The sequence below is a fragment of the Dipodomys merriami genome, unplaced genomic scaffold (genome assembly GCF_024711535.1).
Source record: "Dipodomys merriami isolate MVZ:Mamm:240054 unplaced genomic scaffold, mDipMer1.0.p SCAF_40, whole genome shotgun sequence".
In the NCBI taxonomy this organism is placed as follows: domain Eukaryota; kingdom Metazoa; phylum Chordata; class Mammalia; order Rodentia; family Heteromyidae; genus Dipodomys; species Dipodomys merriami.
The window spans coordinates 6338843-6357376 of NW_027205604.1; the positions used below are offsets into that span (position 1 = coordinate 6338843).

The following is an 18534-nucleotide window of genomic DNA, read 5'->3' on the forward strand; positions in this document are numbered from 1 at the left end:
CACAGTGCCACTCCAGCTTTTTTTTTTCTGCTTATGTGGTGCTGAGGAATCGAACCCAGGGCCTCATGCATGCAAGGCAAGCGCTCTACCACTAAGCCACCTTCCCAGCCCCAGAAATGTTTTTCTATTGTAAGAAAAGGCTTTTCTCTTTATTTATATTACATTGGAACCGACTTAGGGATTTTTATGTTACTCAATGGTTTCTAGGTGATTTGTTTTGGTGATTTCCTTTTTCTTTTTGCGCTGTTACTGGGATTTGAATTCAGGGCCTGGGAAATGACCCTGAGTTGTTTTGCTCAAGGCTGGCTCTTTACCAGTTGGACCATAGCTCTACTTCTGGCTTTTGGTGGTTTATTGGAGATAGGCATTACATAGAGGTTTCTGCTCAAGTTGGCGTCGAACCATGATCCTCAGATATCAGCCTCCTGTGTAGTTAGGGTTACAGGCACGAGCCACCAGCTCGGGGCCATTTTGAACCCTTTTTTCATCCTTTGGTACGCAGCTTTATCTTGTTGTTTGCCTGTCCCAGCTTGGAATCAGCCTTTTATCTAAGGATGTTGGAGCAAAGAGCGTGTGTTCTTTTTTTGGAGACCTGGATCTGGAAAGCAAGACTTGAGATGCTGATGGACCATCGCTTGAATTATGAGGATTCTACTAATTCTCTTTTTTTCCACCGCTCATCAGCTGAAACTTACATTCCATTATAAGTCTGGGTCAAGAGAGAGGAGTTTTATTTATTTATTTTTATTATCATTATCTGTCTCAACACATCGTCATTTTGAATCCAGAATTGCCCAGAGACTCTAGCCAGAGGACCCCCTCACCCCTTCCTATCCTCCCAAAGGATTCCAGCTTCCCCATTCAGAGAACTGCCCAGCTGCAGTACCGGGCGCGTCCTCCGGGGTGCGCTGCGCGCCGCCCGCGGCGGCTTCCTCCAACCTGGGACGCCGGGCACGGCTTCGCCCGGGCACCGGGGAGGGAGAGGGCACGTCCGCGTCCGCGCGGCCACTTCCTCCCGACGCCGCCGGTGATTGGCTCCCGGGCTTATCATAAACGCGGAGGAGCCGCTGCGGCTGGCAGGAAACTTGCTAGAGGGCTTGCGGGTGGCATCGCTAGGGACCCCAGGCCGGGGCACCATGAGGTCGTCCTTGGTCCTGCTGACCGCGCTGGTGGCGCTGGCCGCCTATTACATCTACATCCCGCTGCCCAGCTCCGTGTCCGACCCCTGGAAGCTGATGCTGCTGGACGCGACTTTCCGGGGCGCACAGCAATTGGTGAGGTGCAGCCGGACGCTGCTTCCCTCTCCCTCCCCGTGAGCGGTGCATGGGGGGGACGGATGGGAGGATGGATGGGAGGATGGATGGATGGATGGATGGATGGATGGATGGGTGGGTGGGTGGATGGATGGATGGATGGATGGGTGGGTGGGTGGATGGATGGGGGACACCACATTTCGCCACCGTGTTGCACGAAAATGCATGTTTGTGCTCCCCTTATTTTTCCTCCAAATGCAGCGACGCGATCGCTCGACACGTTCGGGGTATCCCCCCTTCGCCCCTCTTTGCAATAGGAGAGCCCGACCTGCGTGTGTCGTGCTGGGGGCTGAAGTTCCTGCACGGGCTTCACCGCTGTGCAACGCCCCTCCCCCGCCCCGAGAGCCCTTCCCCCTCCCCCTCCAGTGCCTTCCCCCCACCCTCCGCCCCCTCTGCTTCTTGGTTTGTGGGGTCAAAAGCCGAATCCCTCGGGCATCTGAGAAACCACTGGCCTGCACCCCCATCGGGGCCCCGCATGGAATGGGTTAAATGTTGGGAAACAGGTTCAGGCTGCCCGAAAAGCAGAAATGAGAAGCTGCAGGCAGTGCAGCGGGGCGGGTGGAAGGGCTCCGGGGATGGCGGGCCAAGGTCCCCTAGCATTCAAACCGCGCGATCGCCCCCGCTTCATCGGTGCTGCTTCTCAGCCCCAGAACGGCGGTCCGCAGGCCCGAAGGGCTGCAAGGTCCGGGAGGTGGTGCCCTTCTGCGTTTGTTTTCTGTCCTTGCCGGTCAAGGAGATAGATAACCTTTGCCTGGGCCCGAAGCCGGCGTTCACCGGAAGGGTAGCTTTGCCCTCTTCTGTATGCGGGTGTGTGTTTCTACACCCCGCTCCCGGTCCCCGGGAAAATGTATCCGGCTCTGGATTCCATGATAGAAGGTATTGTGTTCTGTAACAGAACTACAGCCTGAAGCCAAGGCCCGGCCCTGTGAGTGGATAGTATTTCTGAATAGACTGCCTTATCTAAACTCTTCTTGTGTTGGGGAAGTGTATACCAGTCTGAGCGTTTGAACGCAGGATCTCGGTTATGTCCTCGGTTATGTCTCAGAGCATTCCGTGTGTGTGTGTGTGTGTGTGTGTGTGTGTGTGTGTGTGTGTGTGTGTGTGTGTGTGTGTGTGTGTGTGTGTGTGTGTGTGTGTGTGTGTGTGTGTGTGCCTGAACTCAAAGCCTGGGTACTGTCCCTGAGCTTTTGTGCTCAAAGCTAGTGCTCTACCATTTGAGCTACATACAGCTCCACTCCAGCTTTTTGGTGATTAATTGGAGATAAGAGTCTCTGGACTTTCCTGCCAGAGTGGGCTTTGAACCACAATCCTCAGATCTCAGCCTCCTGAATAGCTAGGATTACAGGTGTGAGCCACCAGCACTGGGCATCTTAGCTGTTTTTGCTGAAGGCTGGCACTCTTACCACTTGAGTTACAACTCCATCTTTTGCTTTCTGGCAGTTAATTGGAGATAAGAGTCTCAAGGACTTTTCTGCCCAGGCTAATTTAAAATGGTGATCTTCAGATCTTAGCCTCCTGATACACTAGGATGACAAACATGAGCCATCAGCATCTGGCTATAATCTATGTTATTTTTGCAGAGTCCTTTCAGAAAGACAACTAGACAGAGAAAATACATGATTTGCCTAAAGGATTTAGATTCTTTTTCCCTGTCTGTGGCTTTGCCCTATTCAAAGCTTACTACTGCCAGGCACCAGTGACTCACACCTGTAATCCTAGCTACTCAGGAGGCTGAGATCCGAGGATCACAGTTCAAAGCCAGTCCAGTCCAGACTCTCAACTCCAATAAACCACTACAAAACCTGAAGTAGTGTTGTGGCTCAAGCAGTAGAGTGCTCACCTTGAGCTGAAGAGTGCAGGGACCAGCATCCAAGCCCAGAGTTCAAGCCCCATGACCAACCATTAAAAAAAAAAAGCTTACTACACGCCTAATGGTTGATTCCAGTTTCCAACTCCAAGGCCTAGCTTTGTCAGAGAAAGTCTAAAGTTATAGACTGCTATTCTGCTTCCTGCTGCTAACCAAAGTGTTGGCAGTACCATACTCCAGCATTGTTACCAAAAACTCAGTCTTCATATAGCATCCTGGAGTCCCTCACTTTCCTCCTGGAAATATGTAATGTGCAATCAACACCTTTCATAGATTCTGGAGAAAACTAGTGTTTACCCAGATGGATTAAATGGTCACCCATAGTACATTCAAAATCAGGAAGAGTTCAGCACTGAGTGTACCACTAGCTTTACTTGTATTACTGAGCTACTTCGGAAGCTGAGATTTGAGGATTGATATTCAGAGCCAGCCTAGACGGGAAAGGCCTTGAGACTCTTATCTCCAATTAACCACCAGGAAACTGGAAATGACACTGTAGCTCAACGTGGTAGAGCACTAGCCCTTGAGCTAAAGAGCTCAGGGATAGCACCCAGGCCTCGAGTTCAAGCCCCATGACAAAAAGAATAAGGAAAAAGAAAACAGGAAAGGAGAAACTGCTATGTTGGCAGCAGATCATTCCATGTTTTCAGGTCACCAAGGAAGCCTTCCTTATCCTTATCCCATATAATTTGGGGAAAACCAGTTGTGAGACTAGCTTTTCTTACTCATCTAGACTGCTGGGCCACAAAGGGCAGGGTTATGTGGGGTCTATAAGTGTCTATAAGTGTCCTGGGCTGTGTTTGGAAAAGGGAAAAGGTTGGGCTGCATTCTAGCAGTAGATGAGATGACAGGTGTCCTTACCTGACACAGCAGATCAAGAGGCCATCTGTCACTTTACAGAGGAGTAGCTCTTCTCACTTCTTTTCTGAATTGTGAAATATGGACAAGATCATGAGATCACATGAAAGTATTTTCTGTCCAGGCACTGGGTGGATCATGCCTCTAACTCTAGCTTCTCAGAAGGCTAAGATATGAGGAATATGGTTCAAAACCAGCCTGAGCAGACAAATCTGAAAGACTCTCATCTCCAGTGAGCTAGCAATAAAGCAGGAAGTAGAGGTAGAGAACCATCCTTGAGTGAAAAGGCAAATGAGAGGTCAGGGCCCTGAGTTCAAGCTATGGAGCTGGCAGCGCGGGGGCCATGGGAGAGGGATTTAATCAAAACCAGAGCCTTATGTACATTTGTCAAGCATTGTACAGCTGGATTGTGCTTGGCCAGGGGGTGAATTTAAATGTCTGGGACCTGCAGTTATTTTAACTTGACCTTAAGGACCCATTAGGAACTACAGGAAAATCTGTAGGATTGCCCATAGTCCCTAATGGGTCCTTAGATAACTAAAGGTAAACTGGTACTGGGGACATAGCTCACTTATAGAGTGCTTGCTTTGCAAGTGCAAGGCCCCAGCTCCCATCCCCAGGGGCAAAGTGGGAGCAGAGAGAAGAAATTGAGAGCAATGTGTGTCATTGAAACCTAGAGAGAGCTATATTCCATTGCATGGCATAAACTTTCTCCATCAAATAATTTTGATTTGAACCAATTGGTTCAACTACAATATAAATGAAGCCATTGAAGAGATGAGGCATGACCTACTTCCTAACAGCTGCACCTACCCAGTATCAAGAAAAATGAGCATGGAAGGCTCGCTTATGCCTGTAATCCTAGCTACTCAGGAGGCTGAGATCTGAAGTATAGGGGTTTGAAGCCAGCCTGGGCAGGAAAAGTCCATGAGACTCTTATCTCCAGTTAACCACCAGAAAGCTAGAGGTAGAGCTGTGGCTCTACCAGAGCACCAGCCCTGAGGGAAAACACTAAGGGACAGTGTCCAGACTTTGAGTTCAAGCCCCTCTTCCCCCCCAAAACCCCAGAAACATGAGCACTAATCTATCCTCTTGTCCTTGGCAGATGCCTCCCTCCGCCCCCTGTATCTCCTTTGTGCAGGAGGCAGATTACAGGGATTATGTTTGTGCTACTTTTCGGCATCCTCTGGTATTACCTAAACAGAAGCTGTATGGTGTCTCTCAACTCATCCCTGACACAGATTCTACCTAGGTGGTCTTCTAGGAACCCTTAACAAAATCCTGATGCTCTGCTCTCAGACACACACACACTCTCTCTCTCTTTCACACACACATTCACATGTATGCACACAAACACGCATGTGCACACACACAATATTACATTTATATAGAATCTGTGAGAGATAAATATTTTTTACCAGTGTTTAAAAAAATCACCTACCACCCCATGATTTCAGTTGCTACAAAACTTGAACATTACTCTAAAAAGGAACTAAAAATGTATTGCTGTTATAATGTATTCTGTTTTAACTGTTCAAGTCATATTTGCTGCAAATGAGCCCATTCCCATTTTATTGGTATAGATGAGTTGCTCAGAATACTTGGTTGATAATTTGGCTCTACGAGTGCAAGAGGATAATATAGGCAAATTTCAGTGTTACAGCAGAGCCTCATTAGACTTGTGAGCGGAGAAAAGTTGTGCCCGGCACCGGTGGCTCACGCTTATAACCCTAGCTACTCAGATCCAAAGATCATGGTTCAAAGCCAGCCTGGGCAGGAAAGTCCATGCGACTTTTACCTTCAATTAACTACCAAGAAGCTGGACGTGGAGCTATGGCTCAAGTGGTAGAGCACTACCCTTGAGCACAGGAGCTCAGGGACAGTGCCCAAGTCCTCAGTTCAAGCCTCAGCACCAACACAAAGAAAGAAAATATAAAAGTAGGCCTGAAAAGACCAGTGGAGCAAGGTTATGAAAACAGGATGGCAGAAGACAGAGGAAGAAAAAGTGTTTAGTGAAGTTCTGAAAGCTGATTTCAAACTGGTACACAAATGCTCTACGTAATTGCTTGTTTTAAATTGTCACTTCTTTTGAATTGTCATTGCCAATCCCTGAGTTGCTTATGCCAGTCAGCTTCCTCAGAAGCACAGATCTGAGAGTTCAATCCCCAGTACTAGTGTAAACACACACCACACACACACACATCCCCCCTCTCCCCCCAAGACAGTGAAACATGGGTTGGGTGATGAAAGGCAGAAAGATTTGTAAGGGGGGGAGGGCACACATGGTCAAATCTGTGTTTTAGAAACAGCCATTGTTAGCAATGTTTGTGGGTTTGTTTGATTTTCCCCCAATGCTGGGGACCACACCTAGGTCCTCCTACATACTAGTCAAGAACTAGACCTCTCACCTATACCACAAGCCAAGAACATTCCTTCTCTGTGCAGTGGAGAAAATGGCATTTAGGAAAGCAAACTTGAAAGCCAGAGATAATACTTAGGAAGGACTGATGGGGTAAGAGCAGGCACTCTGGGGAAGGGAGTTGGGGAGCTGCCCATCAGAGCTGCTGCTGAGAAAGAAGCCAAGAGGACCCATGAGGGCAGACTCTGGGCTCAGTGGGTGACATCGCTCTGCCAGCAACCTGTCTAAGGGTGAAGACAGCATGTGGAGCCTTATTGTTGCCTGTCAGGGGCACTGGTCTTAGGCTAGTGCTCATGAGTGGCTAGAGCTCTGGAATGTAGAGACACATTTGAGAGCTTGTGGCCATTGGGTGGAATACTTTCCCAGTGTTTGAAAATGCTGGAAAAGAATACGGATGAAGATGAGAAGGTCCATCTACGTGCAGTGGCTCACACCTGTAATCCTAGATATTCAGGAGTCTGGGGCCTAAGAATTTACAGTTCAGAGTGAGCCTGGGAAGACAAAGCTGTGAGATTCGTATCTCCAGTTAGCCAGCTCGAAGTTGGACTGGAGACATGGCTCTAGCTATAAACAAAAAACTCAAGCAAGAGCAGGAAGGCTAGGTTCAAACCCTATTAGTGGTATGCACACGCACACACACACAGATGAGGAAACCTACCAAAGATGATTCTGGGGGACACCAGTGGTGTGCCCATGGTCTCCAATAAATTACCAAAAAACCATAAGTGGAGCCGTGGCTCAAGTGATAGAGTGCTAGCCTTGATCAAAAAATGCTTAGGAACAAGACCCAGGTCCTGAGTTCAAGCCCCAGGACAGAGCACACGCGCGCACACACACACACACACACACACACACAAAATAAAACATGACTTTCATTCATCTTACATAGCCCTGGAGCTTGATGATGGGTTTCACCTCTGCCACCTGGGTTAGGAATTTACAGCAAGCAGAGGCTGGCATCATTACTTCTGTGTCAGCTAAAACCCTTGCAGGTTCCTGGAAAGATGGTGCCTCCCCTAGATCACTTGATTCCATGGTGCCAGAGGCTGGCATGGAAGCCAGCCCCGCTGGGGTGCATCGTGCAGATGCTGTGGCTGTTCTACTGTTTGGGGAGAATTGCATGGTCTGAATGACAAAATGCAACCAATTTATAAGGTTATCCAGATGGGTTTCACATACAGCGCCAACACTAATATATTTTGAAGAGCTATAAGAAATGATTTTAAGACAGGCCTCAGTGACTTAGGCTGACAATCCTAGCTACTCAAGAAGCTGAGCTTTGGATCACCATGCAAAGCTAGCCCAGGGGGAAAAAATCGTCTAGATTCCATCTCCACATTCCCTGGGGGCAGGAAGGGGTAGGGAGATGATATTTCTCATCTTATGTCCTTAACCCCAATAAAACCAAATTCACATACACTCCAACTCCAAAACCACCAATGAAAAGCTGGACTGGAGGTATGGTGCAAGTGGTAGAGCACTAGCCATAAGCAAGATGAGGTGCAGTTGAAGCCCTGGTACTAACATATATGTGCACATGTGTACAGAAACACACACACAGACACACACAGACACACAGACACACAGACACACACACACACACACACACACACACGGTTTTCAGCTGGAGATGGTGGTGATATACATCTATAATTCTAGCTCTTGGAAGGTGAAGGAAGTATGATCTATAGTTCAAGAGCAGCCTGGGCTATGAAGTGAGGAGTTGTATCAAAAAAAAAAAAAAGAAAGAAAAAGAAAAAGATGGATGACATTGGTAAACATGCTCTGTACTCATAAACTGACATGTAATATAATAATAATAATGAAATAATAATCATATTAATAAACAAATCTTGGCTATTGAGGTGGCTCACTGGTAGAGCCCTTGCCTCGCTTGCATAAGGCCTTGGGTTCAATCCTCAAGATGAAAAAAATTTAAGAAGAACCCCAAAATGGAGATACAAAAGGTTTTATCTTTGTCATTGTTGTTTTTAATGTACTATGTGATTTTTTTGTTTCATTTGTATGTTCCTCCCCCATGGTATAACCCTTGTTATCACTGTATTTGATTCCAGTGCCCTGCATCTTGTATATACATTTTTCTGATTTGGGGAGGGGAAAGGAAATAACAAAATGCTGAAATAAGGATACAAGTTGACTCATTGTAACAATGAGATATACAAGACACAATGTTGAAAATGAACTTTACAACTTGGTTGGGAGAGGAGTTTGAGAGGTGAGGAGGGAAGGGATGGTAGGGGAAAAACAAAGGAGGGGGTAACTGCTCCACAGGAAATGTACTCATTACCTTACTCGTGTAACTGTAATCCATCTGTACAGTATCTTTACAATAAAATATACTTACAAATTTAAGGAGATTTAAAAGTATTTCAGTATATGTAAATATCAGTCTAGATGGCTTATCTATGACCCATTTATAGTGTATCTATGCGAAAGGTCATGTTTAGACAGTTTGTGACTTTAATTGTGTTTTTATTATCATTACTATTAAACACAGATAATCTGGTCACATATATCTAGATTTCCATGTAACATAATTTTTTGTGTGTGAGTGACAGGGACTGCTGTTAACAATCAGACCATGAGAACAGATTTTTGTTTGTTTGTTTGTTTGGTTTTTTGAGCCAGTCCTAGGCTTAACCTCAGGACCTGGGCATTGTCACTAAGCTTTTTTGCGACTTGAGTCTCAGTTCTACTTCTGGCTTTTTGATAATTAACTACAGATAAAAATCTCACAGAGTTGCCTACCTGGGCTGGCTTCAAACCTCGATCCTCAGATCTCAGCCTCCTGAGTAGCTAGGCTTACAGGTGTGTGCCAATGGTGCCCAGCTCAGGACAACAGTTTTTAAACCAGAACTTTCCCAGATGAACTGGGTAGATGATTATAGTACATGTATGTGACTTAAGAACATTAGCTGTGTAAACAAAGTTGTAAACTGACCTTGTGCTCCAATGCCTGGTGCTCCTCTAGCCTTTCTGCCTTCCTTTCCCTATAGAACAAAAATACTAAGTTCCTTAGCTGGAATCACTCCTAAAGAGTTCATCTACTTGCTTTTGTTCTTGTGGTTTGAGACAGGATTTGTATGAGGCCCAGGCTAGTCCAGAACCCACGATCCTTCTTCCTCAGCCTTCTGAGTGCTGAGATTACAGGTATGTGCCACTAAATGTGGCAAGAGATTACACACTTGTGTCTGATGCCTTTCCTCTTATTCCCTTTGCCTCGTATGTCCCACCATCTCCACATCTTTCAACATCAACTCCAAACACATCTCTTTTTATAACTTCCTCGTCCCCTCACAACCCTAATCAGCTTTCATTTCTCTTTGTGTATCCTGCCAGCATTTCCTTTTGCTTTTAGAGCCCTTATACATCTCATTCCTTGGATTGGCATTTTTTCCTTTATGGCTCTCCACCAAGTCATCTGCTTTCTTGCCATTTACCACTCAATCCCCTCTTAGTGTTTACGGTTTGGTTTGAGGATTGTTTATGATAGACAAACTGCCAATAAAACAAAAACAAACCCAGAAACAAAAATTAGGGATTCGTGATTCTGTTTTCAGTTGCCTCCTCTTTGTGACTCCATCTATTCATGGGACAAAACTTTTGTTTCTAAGTGCTTCGGATTCTCAACTTAGCCAAAAATGGCTTTTTGTATCATTTCCCAGCTTCTTTTTTTTTTTTTTCTTGCAGCCTAGCAGTTTTCTGGGGTTTTAACTTCCTCATCATATGTTTAGAGATTTATGCTTGCCTTTCAATTTGGAATGGCTTAGCTACCTGTTCTAGCTCTAATTGCAATTGTTGGCTATGCCTTCAAAGATTAGTGGCAAATTTCCTACATTTCACTTTTTCTCTTGGATGGGGTAAGTGGTGAATGTCCCATAAGACATGAATGACAGTCCCTCTTTGAGCTCCCTGTTCTGTAGTATTGTCCCTGCCTTGAAACTCAAATTAGTTTTCCTTTGAAAGTTTGAAATCTAAGAGTTATTTTGTTTTTGTCAGTCATAGGGCCTGAACAGTGAACACAAGGCCTGGGCACTGCCACTAAGCTTATCTGCTCAATGCTATTACTCTACCACTTTGAGCCACAACTCTACTTCTGGTTTTCTGGTGGTTAATTGGTGATTAGAGTCTCTTGGGCTTTCCTGCCCAGGCTGGCTTTGAAGCACAATCCTCAAATCTCAGCCTCTTAAGTAACTAGGATTACAGGCCTGAGCCACCAGTGCCCAGGCTATTTTTTTTAATGCCAGTCCCTGGGCTTGAACTCGGAACCTTGAGCCCTAAGTTGCTCATAGCTGGCATACTACCACTTGACCCATGTCTCAACTCTTTTTGCCTTATTTTTCAGATGAGGTCTCCCCCCTCTTTTCTTTCATTGTTTGTCCCAGCTGGCCTAGACCATGATCCTTCTATTTACATCTCCTGTGTACCTAGGATTGCAAATGAGTGTTATAATGGCTAGCATTTAAAAAAATTGAGATATGCTCTCACTAACTTCTTGCCTGAGCTAGCCTCAAACCATGTGCCTTCTTCCAATGTCTACCTCCCAAAAAACTTACAGGTATAAGTTACTGTACCCAGCTCAATATCACTTTCATACTAAATAGTAAAATATATAAAGAAACATTTGTTCCCCAAGTAACTAAATTTATGCTAGTGGGTACACCTATGGGAGCATGTTTTACAATCTTGACTCTTTTTTTTTTTGGTGGGTCCTGGGGCTTGAACTCTGGGCTTGGGTACTATCCCTGAGCTCTTCAGCTCAAAGCAAGTGCTCTACCTCTTGAGCCACAACGTCACTTCCGGTTTTCTAGTGTTTTATTGGAGATAGGAGTCTCACGGAATTTCCTGCCTGGGCTGGCTTTGAACTGTGATCCTCAGATCTCAGCCTCCTGAGTAGCTAGCATGAGCCACCGGTGCCCGGCGACTCTTTTCTTCTATCTGGCATTGTGCCTTGACCTCAGGGCCTCAAGCTCTTGTTTAGCTTTTTCACTCAAGGATGACCCTCTATCACTTGAACCATGCTCCACTTCCAGCTTCTTGCTGGTTAATTGGAGATTAAGAGTCTCATGGATTTGTTTTCCCAGGCATAGAACATGACCTTTATTTTGTTCTAACTATAGAGTCTAGATTTCTCCCTGTTTTCCTCTCATTTTATCCAGTTCTTTCTTTCCTTTCTTTTCCAGTGTATTTGCTTGATTATGTCTATGTAATTTCTCTCCTTAAGTAATTCTGTCTCCTGTGCCTAGCTAGAAATTCTGGAGTCAAAGGGACGTGATCTGTATACCCAGATCTTCAAAGTTCCTGGCACAAGCTGGGTACCAGTAGCTCATGCCTGTCATACTAGCTATTCAGGAGGCTGAGATGTGTTGATTGTAGTTCAAAGCTAGTTTGGGCAAGAAAGTCCATGAGACTCATATCTCAAATAAATTACCCCTTTAAAACCAGAATAGAGCTATGGCTCAGATGGTAGAGTGCCAGTCTTGAGCAGAAAAGCTCAGGGAAAATGTCCAGGCCTTGAGTTTAAGCCCAAGACTGGCACAGAAAATGTAGCCAGCACAAACTTCCTGAGAGAATAATGAATGAGACACTCAATGTCCCTGGACAGCTTCCATAAAGAGAGTGTTGGTGATACCTCCCTTAGAACATAACAATTGATTGGCAGAACCAGTCCTCAGAATTACTTGCTTTTGCTCTAGGTTTCTGTTTCCTTTCCATAAAGGGCCTAACATAAAAACATGTTAAACTGACTACTGCTTTAGAAGGCATGAGTTTAGAGGCAACAGAAAAAAGAAACACAGCAATACTGCATATTCATCCATCCATCCATCCATCCATCTATCCATTCATCCATTCATTCATTCGTGTTTATTGAACAGGATTTCCCTGTTTATTGAACAGGCTTTTGTTGTTGTTTTGACAATATCTCACTGTCTGGAACTGGAATTTAAAATTCTCCTGCCTTATCTTGCCAAGTGCTGGGATTCCAGGTGTGTACCACTGTGCCCAGCTTTGAACACTAATTATGTACAGGGTAGTATTCTAGACCTAAGGGAACAAAGATGAAGGAGATTACTCTGGAAGCTTGATAAGGAACAAGTTTCAAAAGCAGAAGCTCGAGTCAAACCCTGGCAAGCACAAAGGTAGGAGTGAGTGTGCAAGGAGTGAGCTGGTCAGAGTGATCCAGAAGAGGTGCACTTGAGATGGACACTGAATGATGAAGAGGAGTTTGGTCATAAGGAGGAGGGATGGAAACCTCAGTACAGGAAGGCTCAAGAAGAACTGTGGGTAGCCTGGGTGGGGCAGGCAAGTCGGGCAGGCAGGGTGTGTACAGGGAGCATACAGAACTGCTTTTAGGTAAAGGGTATGTTTGGACAGTGGTGGGTGTTTGAGAATTTTTAATACCCATAATCTCTGAATGTCACTGCTGTGTTCAGGTGTCCCCACATTTCCCTTTAGTAAATTAAGACTGAATTACTTTTGCTCTGAACTCAGAGCCTTGTACTAGACAGGCTGGTGCTCTATCACTAACTCATGTTTCACTATAAAAAGTTAACCAGGGCTGGGAAGGTGGCTCAGTGGTAGAGCGCTTGCCTTGCATGCATGAGGCCCTGGGTTCGATTCCTCAGCACCACATAAGCAAAAAGAAAAAAGCCAGAAGTGGCACTGTGGCTCAAGTGGTAGAGCACTAGCCTTGAGCTGAAGAGCTCAGGGACAGCACCCAGGCCCAGAGTTCAGGTCCCATGACAGGACTCCCCCCCCCCCCAAAAAAAAAGTTAACCATCATAGCCAGGTACCCGCAGCTCAAGCCTGTAATCCTAGCTACTCAGGAGGCTGAGACCTAGGGATCTCTGTTCAAAGCCAGCCCAGGCAGGAAAGGCTCTGCTATGAGAAGCATATCCAATTAACTACAAAAAGCCAGAAGTGGAACTGTGGTTCATAAGTGGTAGAGCACTAGCCTGAACACAAAAGCTAAGGGACAGTGCCCAGGCCTCAATTTCAAGCCCCACAACCAACACACACACACACACACACACACACACACACACACACACGTTGAACATAAACTAGGCATGCTGGGATACACTTGTAATTCCACTACTCAGAAGACCAAGGCAGGAATATCTTGAGTTGGAGGTGGACTTGGGCTACATTGGGAGTCCTTGTCTTAAAGAAAGAAAGAAAAAAGAAAAAAAAAAGCTGAATACATTTTGAATCTGGGAGAATAGATAAGCTGCATTCCCAAGCCCAGTTGATGGCAGGGTCACTGAAACCTTCAGCCCTTGTTCGCTGTACAAAATTCCCTCCCCTGCTGTTCTGCTCTCTGGTTCTGTCCTTTGGTACTTTTCCCAAGTTGGCTCCTTGAGCTGTTCTGATCGAGTCTTTGTGTCTCTGTTATTCCCATGGCAACCCCTTGGGGTACGTCTCACTGACTATATTCCAAGTAAATCCTGCAGGCAATCCAGTTAAGACAGTCTTGCTCTAAACATCTGCAGTGTTCTGATTTCTTCCTGTAGGCTGTGCTTCATAAGAAAGATGCATAGATCGGAGAAGAGTCAATAACTTGGAGGATCCTGCACTTTAATAGAAACACCCAACTCTGGGAGCTTTGACTTCACTTCTGTAATCAGAGCTACTCGGGAGACTGAAATCTGGAGGATCAAGGTTTGAAATGAGCCTGATGCGAAAAATCTGTGTAACTCCATCTCCAAAATAACCAGCAAAAAGCTGGGCCAGAGGCATGGCTCAAGTGGTAGTGAGATGGGAAAAAAACGAAACACTTGGATCCTGTTGTTTGTTTTGTTGATGTTGATCAGGTTGAACAATGGGTCCACAAATAAAAGTGTGGCAAAGCATGATTTATTGAGGAAAAGATCAGCAGAGCTCCCAAAACATGGGAGGGCTACTGTTTGGAACATTTTGTTCAGGGGTTAGTAAGGTGCCTTCAGGAATGAGCTACAGGCTGCTTGAGGTCATTGAACAGCCTGAGGGCCATGTCAGCCCTCTGACCCAATCAGAGGCTTTGTATAGCATGCATGCCCTCTTCATACTTCCTGTAGTGCCTCCACTGGGTGCCCTTAGGCAGTAATCTGCAGTTCACATGCAAATTTTCCTGGGGCCACAAGCCAGGGCCTGATGCCCAACGCCCACAAAACAGGACAAAACTATTCTAGGCTATGGTGAGGGGAGCAACCTGGCATGGAGTGGGAGGGGAGCTTAGCCAGAATCTTTTCTCTTACTCTCAATGGCATACCAGACTAGCAAGCAGGTACATAAAAAGAAGGGTGAAGATAGGAAGGGAGGAAGAAAGGAGGGAAGAAAGAGGGAAGAAAGGAAAGGAAAAAGAAAGAAAGGAAGGAAAGAAGGAGGAGAAAGAAAAAGGAGAAAAAAGAAAAATAAAGGAAGGAAGGAAGGAAGAAAGAAAGAAGAAAGAAAAGAGAAAGAAAGAAAGAAAAAAGAGAAAGAAAGAAAGAAAGGAAGAAAGGAAGGAAAAAAGGAAGGAAGGAAGAAAGAGTATGTGCGCAGGTAGTAGGGTCTGGGTGCTGTCCTTGAGCTTTTTACACTTGAGCCATATCTCTCCACTTCTGGCTTTTTATTTATCAGAGATAAGAGTGTCTGAATTGTCTGCCTGGGCTGGCTTTGAACTCGAATCCTTGGATCTCAGGCTCCAGAGTAGCTAGAACTACAGGCATTATCGATAGGCACCTAACAAGACCAAGTTCTTTAACAGCAAGCATAACAAAATAGTAATCACTGTCCAATGCAAACTTCCACTGAAACTGACAGACCTTATGTCTGGTTCATCAGAAATGGTTATGGAAGGTTTAGACATCTGAACCCTAGCAGACATACAAGAAAGGTCTGATCCTGGGCAGAAAGATTGCAGACAGGGAGGATTTAGATTAGACTTGATGCTGTGAAGACATGGCTTCTGTCTTCCAGGTCTGAGGCAAGTGGAGTAGGAAAGTGGGAGGATGGGATTACAACAAAAATTAAGTGTGCAGTTAAGAGTAAGGCACTGGTGGCTCACACCTGTAACCCTAGCTATTCAGGAGGCTGGAAGATCAAGGTTTGAGACCAGCCTGGGCACAAAAACCTGAAAAAAATTGTATCTCTAACTAGCCAAAGCTGGAAGTGTAGATCAAGTGGTAAAGTGCCACCCAGGAGGAAGAAAGGTGAGTGAGAAGGTGAGGTAGTGGATTCAATTACTAGTACCACCAAGAGAATTCATAAGTAAAAGATCTAAGAGACAGAGTATTATATGTCTTGTTATATAGTTTCAGACATTTGAGAAGCTTCAGTGTCCTTTCTTTACCCTCCTCCTCCATCTCTTCCTCTTCCTTTTTTTTGTGCTGGTACTGGAATTTGAACTCAGGGCTTGGACCCACTCCCTTAGTTTTTTCACTCAAGGCTAGTGTTCTATCACTGGAGCCACACCTCCACTTCTGGCTTTTTGGTGGTTAATTGGAGATAAGAGTCTCACAGACTTCCCTGCCAAGGATAATTTTGAACCTCAATCCTCAATTCTCAACCTCCTGAGTAACTAGGATTACAGGCCACCAATGCCCAGTATCAGGTAATGTTTATGTAGGCAAAGTGGTTCTGCTCAGATTAACTGAGTAGACCTATTGGCAGAGTAAATTCTGCCAGTAGGGTAGGATTTGGAATACAAACTCTAGGATTTCTGATCTGCTTCCTTTCTCCACCTTGATTTTAAGCCTTTTTCTTGCTAGGGCTGCAAAACTTGTGAGATGGGAGAGGCCCAGCTTTACATTCTGCTTGGACAGAGGTTGTATTTTGAGTTTTTGAGTAATAACAGAGATGAATGAGTCACAATAAATTAAACAAGGGTGTACACTCATGTTCTTGTATGGCTCTGGGTGTGGCAATTTTTCTGAGCCAACAGTGTGCCTAAGATGATTTCAATACCCATCCTATTTTTGTAAGATTCAGAGAAGCTGAAGTTCAAATGGTTGTGAATAACCCATACAAACGAGTGTGTCATGTATTATTATGTATTTTATGCAGTATGCATCTATTAATCTTGATCACCTGTGTGATGCGTACAATGTCTATGTGTACAAAAGAGTATTTATGATCATTGTTAGGAAACTGAGTCATGAGGGAAAGAGCAGGAAACAATCTCAACAGACCAGATCAAGTCTAATGAAGAGTTGAAGAAGAACACCATGGTGACCTGAGGAGAGTCAGGAGACACAAGGCATGGCATAATGGCAGGGGTGAAGGGACATAAGTAAGGCCATAGTTAGGGGGTAGGGTCACAGGGCACTTGAGGGTTCAAAGGGACTCTTGAATTTTGGTCTGTCAGGTCAGGGAACCTATTTATGTCCCCTGCCCAGTGTGCTTCTAGGAAAATTCAGGCACCTATCACCTGGGAATGGGGGGGTGAAGAAATGAAATTTAACATTTAGATTAAAATTCTGGGCTGGAGACTAGGCTGAGGAATTTTGGGAAGGTCTCGTGGGGAAAGGGTAGTCAGTGGGCCAAGCCATGGAAGCAATGCTGAGTTATGAGAACAAAACAGGTTCCCATTAGGCATATAAAAGATCGATGATGATGGGCATCATGGTCTTTTCTAGCTATTTTCTGCTCACAAGGGGTTGTCGAGGAGTCACTGGGCTGGGATCTTCAGGGTCTGGGTCTGCACTGAGCCGGGCAGGGTGTTAGGGAAGCCTTGGGTTGCTTGCAGTAATAGGGTGGCCTTGACTCGCTCCCAGGTGGTGTCCCTGAGTGAGGGTTTTTATCTTGTTAATGAGAAACTTTTGAAAAAGATTAAGAAATCTGGGCCCAAGAAAGAGGAGTAAGAGGATGACTGTTAAAGATGCTAATAGCCAAGGAGATCACTATGAGAGGGAATCCCATCAGGATGTCTGTTGGAATGACTCCTATCATGATGACATGTTCCTGTAAAAAGGCTCAAAAGTGCCCCTTGTGCAGCAGTGAGTAAGTCAAGCCCACATCTATTTGGTAAGGGCTATAAGGTACTATGACCTCCTGGGTCAGCCCCTGGCACAGGACCTGTGACATTTTGATACCACTGGCTCTGAGGACTGTACCTGGCATGGCTAATAGAGAAATGGCAATAGTGGGGAAGCCCCAAGAATGTTAGGGAGGCCTTCAGATGAGTGGAGCATCTCCCCTGGACAGAACTGTGATATCAGACAAAAGGGTGACAGGGTAGCAGGACTGATTTATAGGAATGATGCGTAAGAACACACCCTGGTCACAAGCCAGAGAAGTTCCATTTGGAGCACAAAACCGCATTGTGGCCCATTACAGGTAAGGAGGAAGTGCTATATCTGAACTGGGGGCAAATCTGACAACTGGGTAAGAGAGAGCATAGTGGACTGGTTGAGAATAACAGCCAGATATTGTGTGGGGTCTGGTTTTGTACAAATCCAGCAGTAAAATTTAGGGCTGGATTGGAATGGTAAAGGGAACAGCAGGGGGCCTTTTCACTTCCTGTAATTAGGCTATCAATGTCTGCCGAATGGGAGGACCAGGAAGGTGCCAAGGCCAACTATCCTGACTCCATGAGATAGATAGGTATGGGCATTAGATAGGCATGCTTATGAACTATTTTCTTTGGTTTCCTGGCTCTAATTACTTTTGAAGGGACAAGCACAAGTGACTCCATGTAGGATCTAATGCCATCCCCTCTTATCTGAGTTTTTCCAACAGTCTCTGGATGGTCACTCATTGCCAGGACTAGCTCTGTCCTGGTAGGTCTGGAAGGTATCTTCTTGCTAGGATAGTGTCCTATTTGGTGTTGCTTATTGCTGGGATGATGTGTCCCCAGTTGGCTGAATCCCACATTGGAAGGGGTGATTGACAGGTCAGGTGTGAGTTGGTGCCAATAAAAAAGTTGGTGCCAAGAAAAGGTTCTTTCCAATTTCAGCAACAAGGAGATCAATAGAAATAGTTTTTAAGCAGGGCTTACCTGGAACTTACGAATAGTCAAATTTGACAAACTTTTAAGAGTCATCTGTCCCTCTGTGGGTGATTGTAATTGCTACAGATGATCAAGTTTGTAAAAA

General features: G+C 45.3%; 1 protein-coding gene across 1 annotated transcript in view; it reads left to right on the plus strand.

Moving 5' to 3' along the window:
- Positions 1–901: 901 nt before the first annotated feature.
- Positions 902–18534, plus strand: part of Nceh1 (neutral cholesterol ester hydrolase 1) — a 57855-nt gene continuing 40222 nt past the window's right edge. The window contains exon 1 of the mRNA XM_069991885.1: positions 902–1274. Coding sequence (XP_069847986.1) covers positions 1137–1274 — 138 coding nt within the window. The 5' untranslated portion in view covers positions 902–1136. The remainder of the gene's footprint in view (positions 1275–18534) is intronic.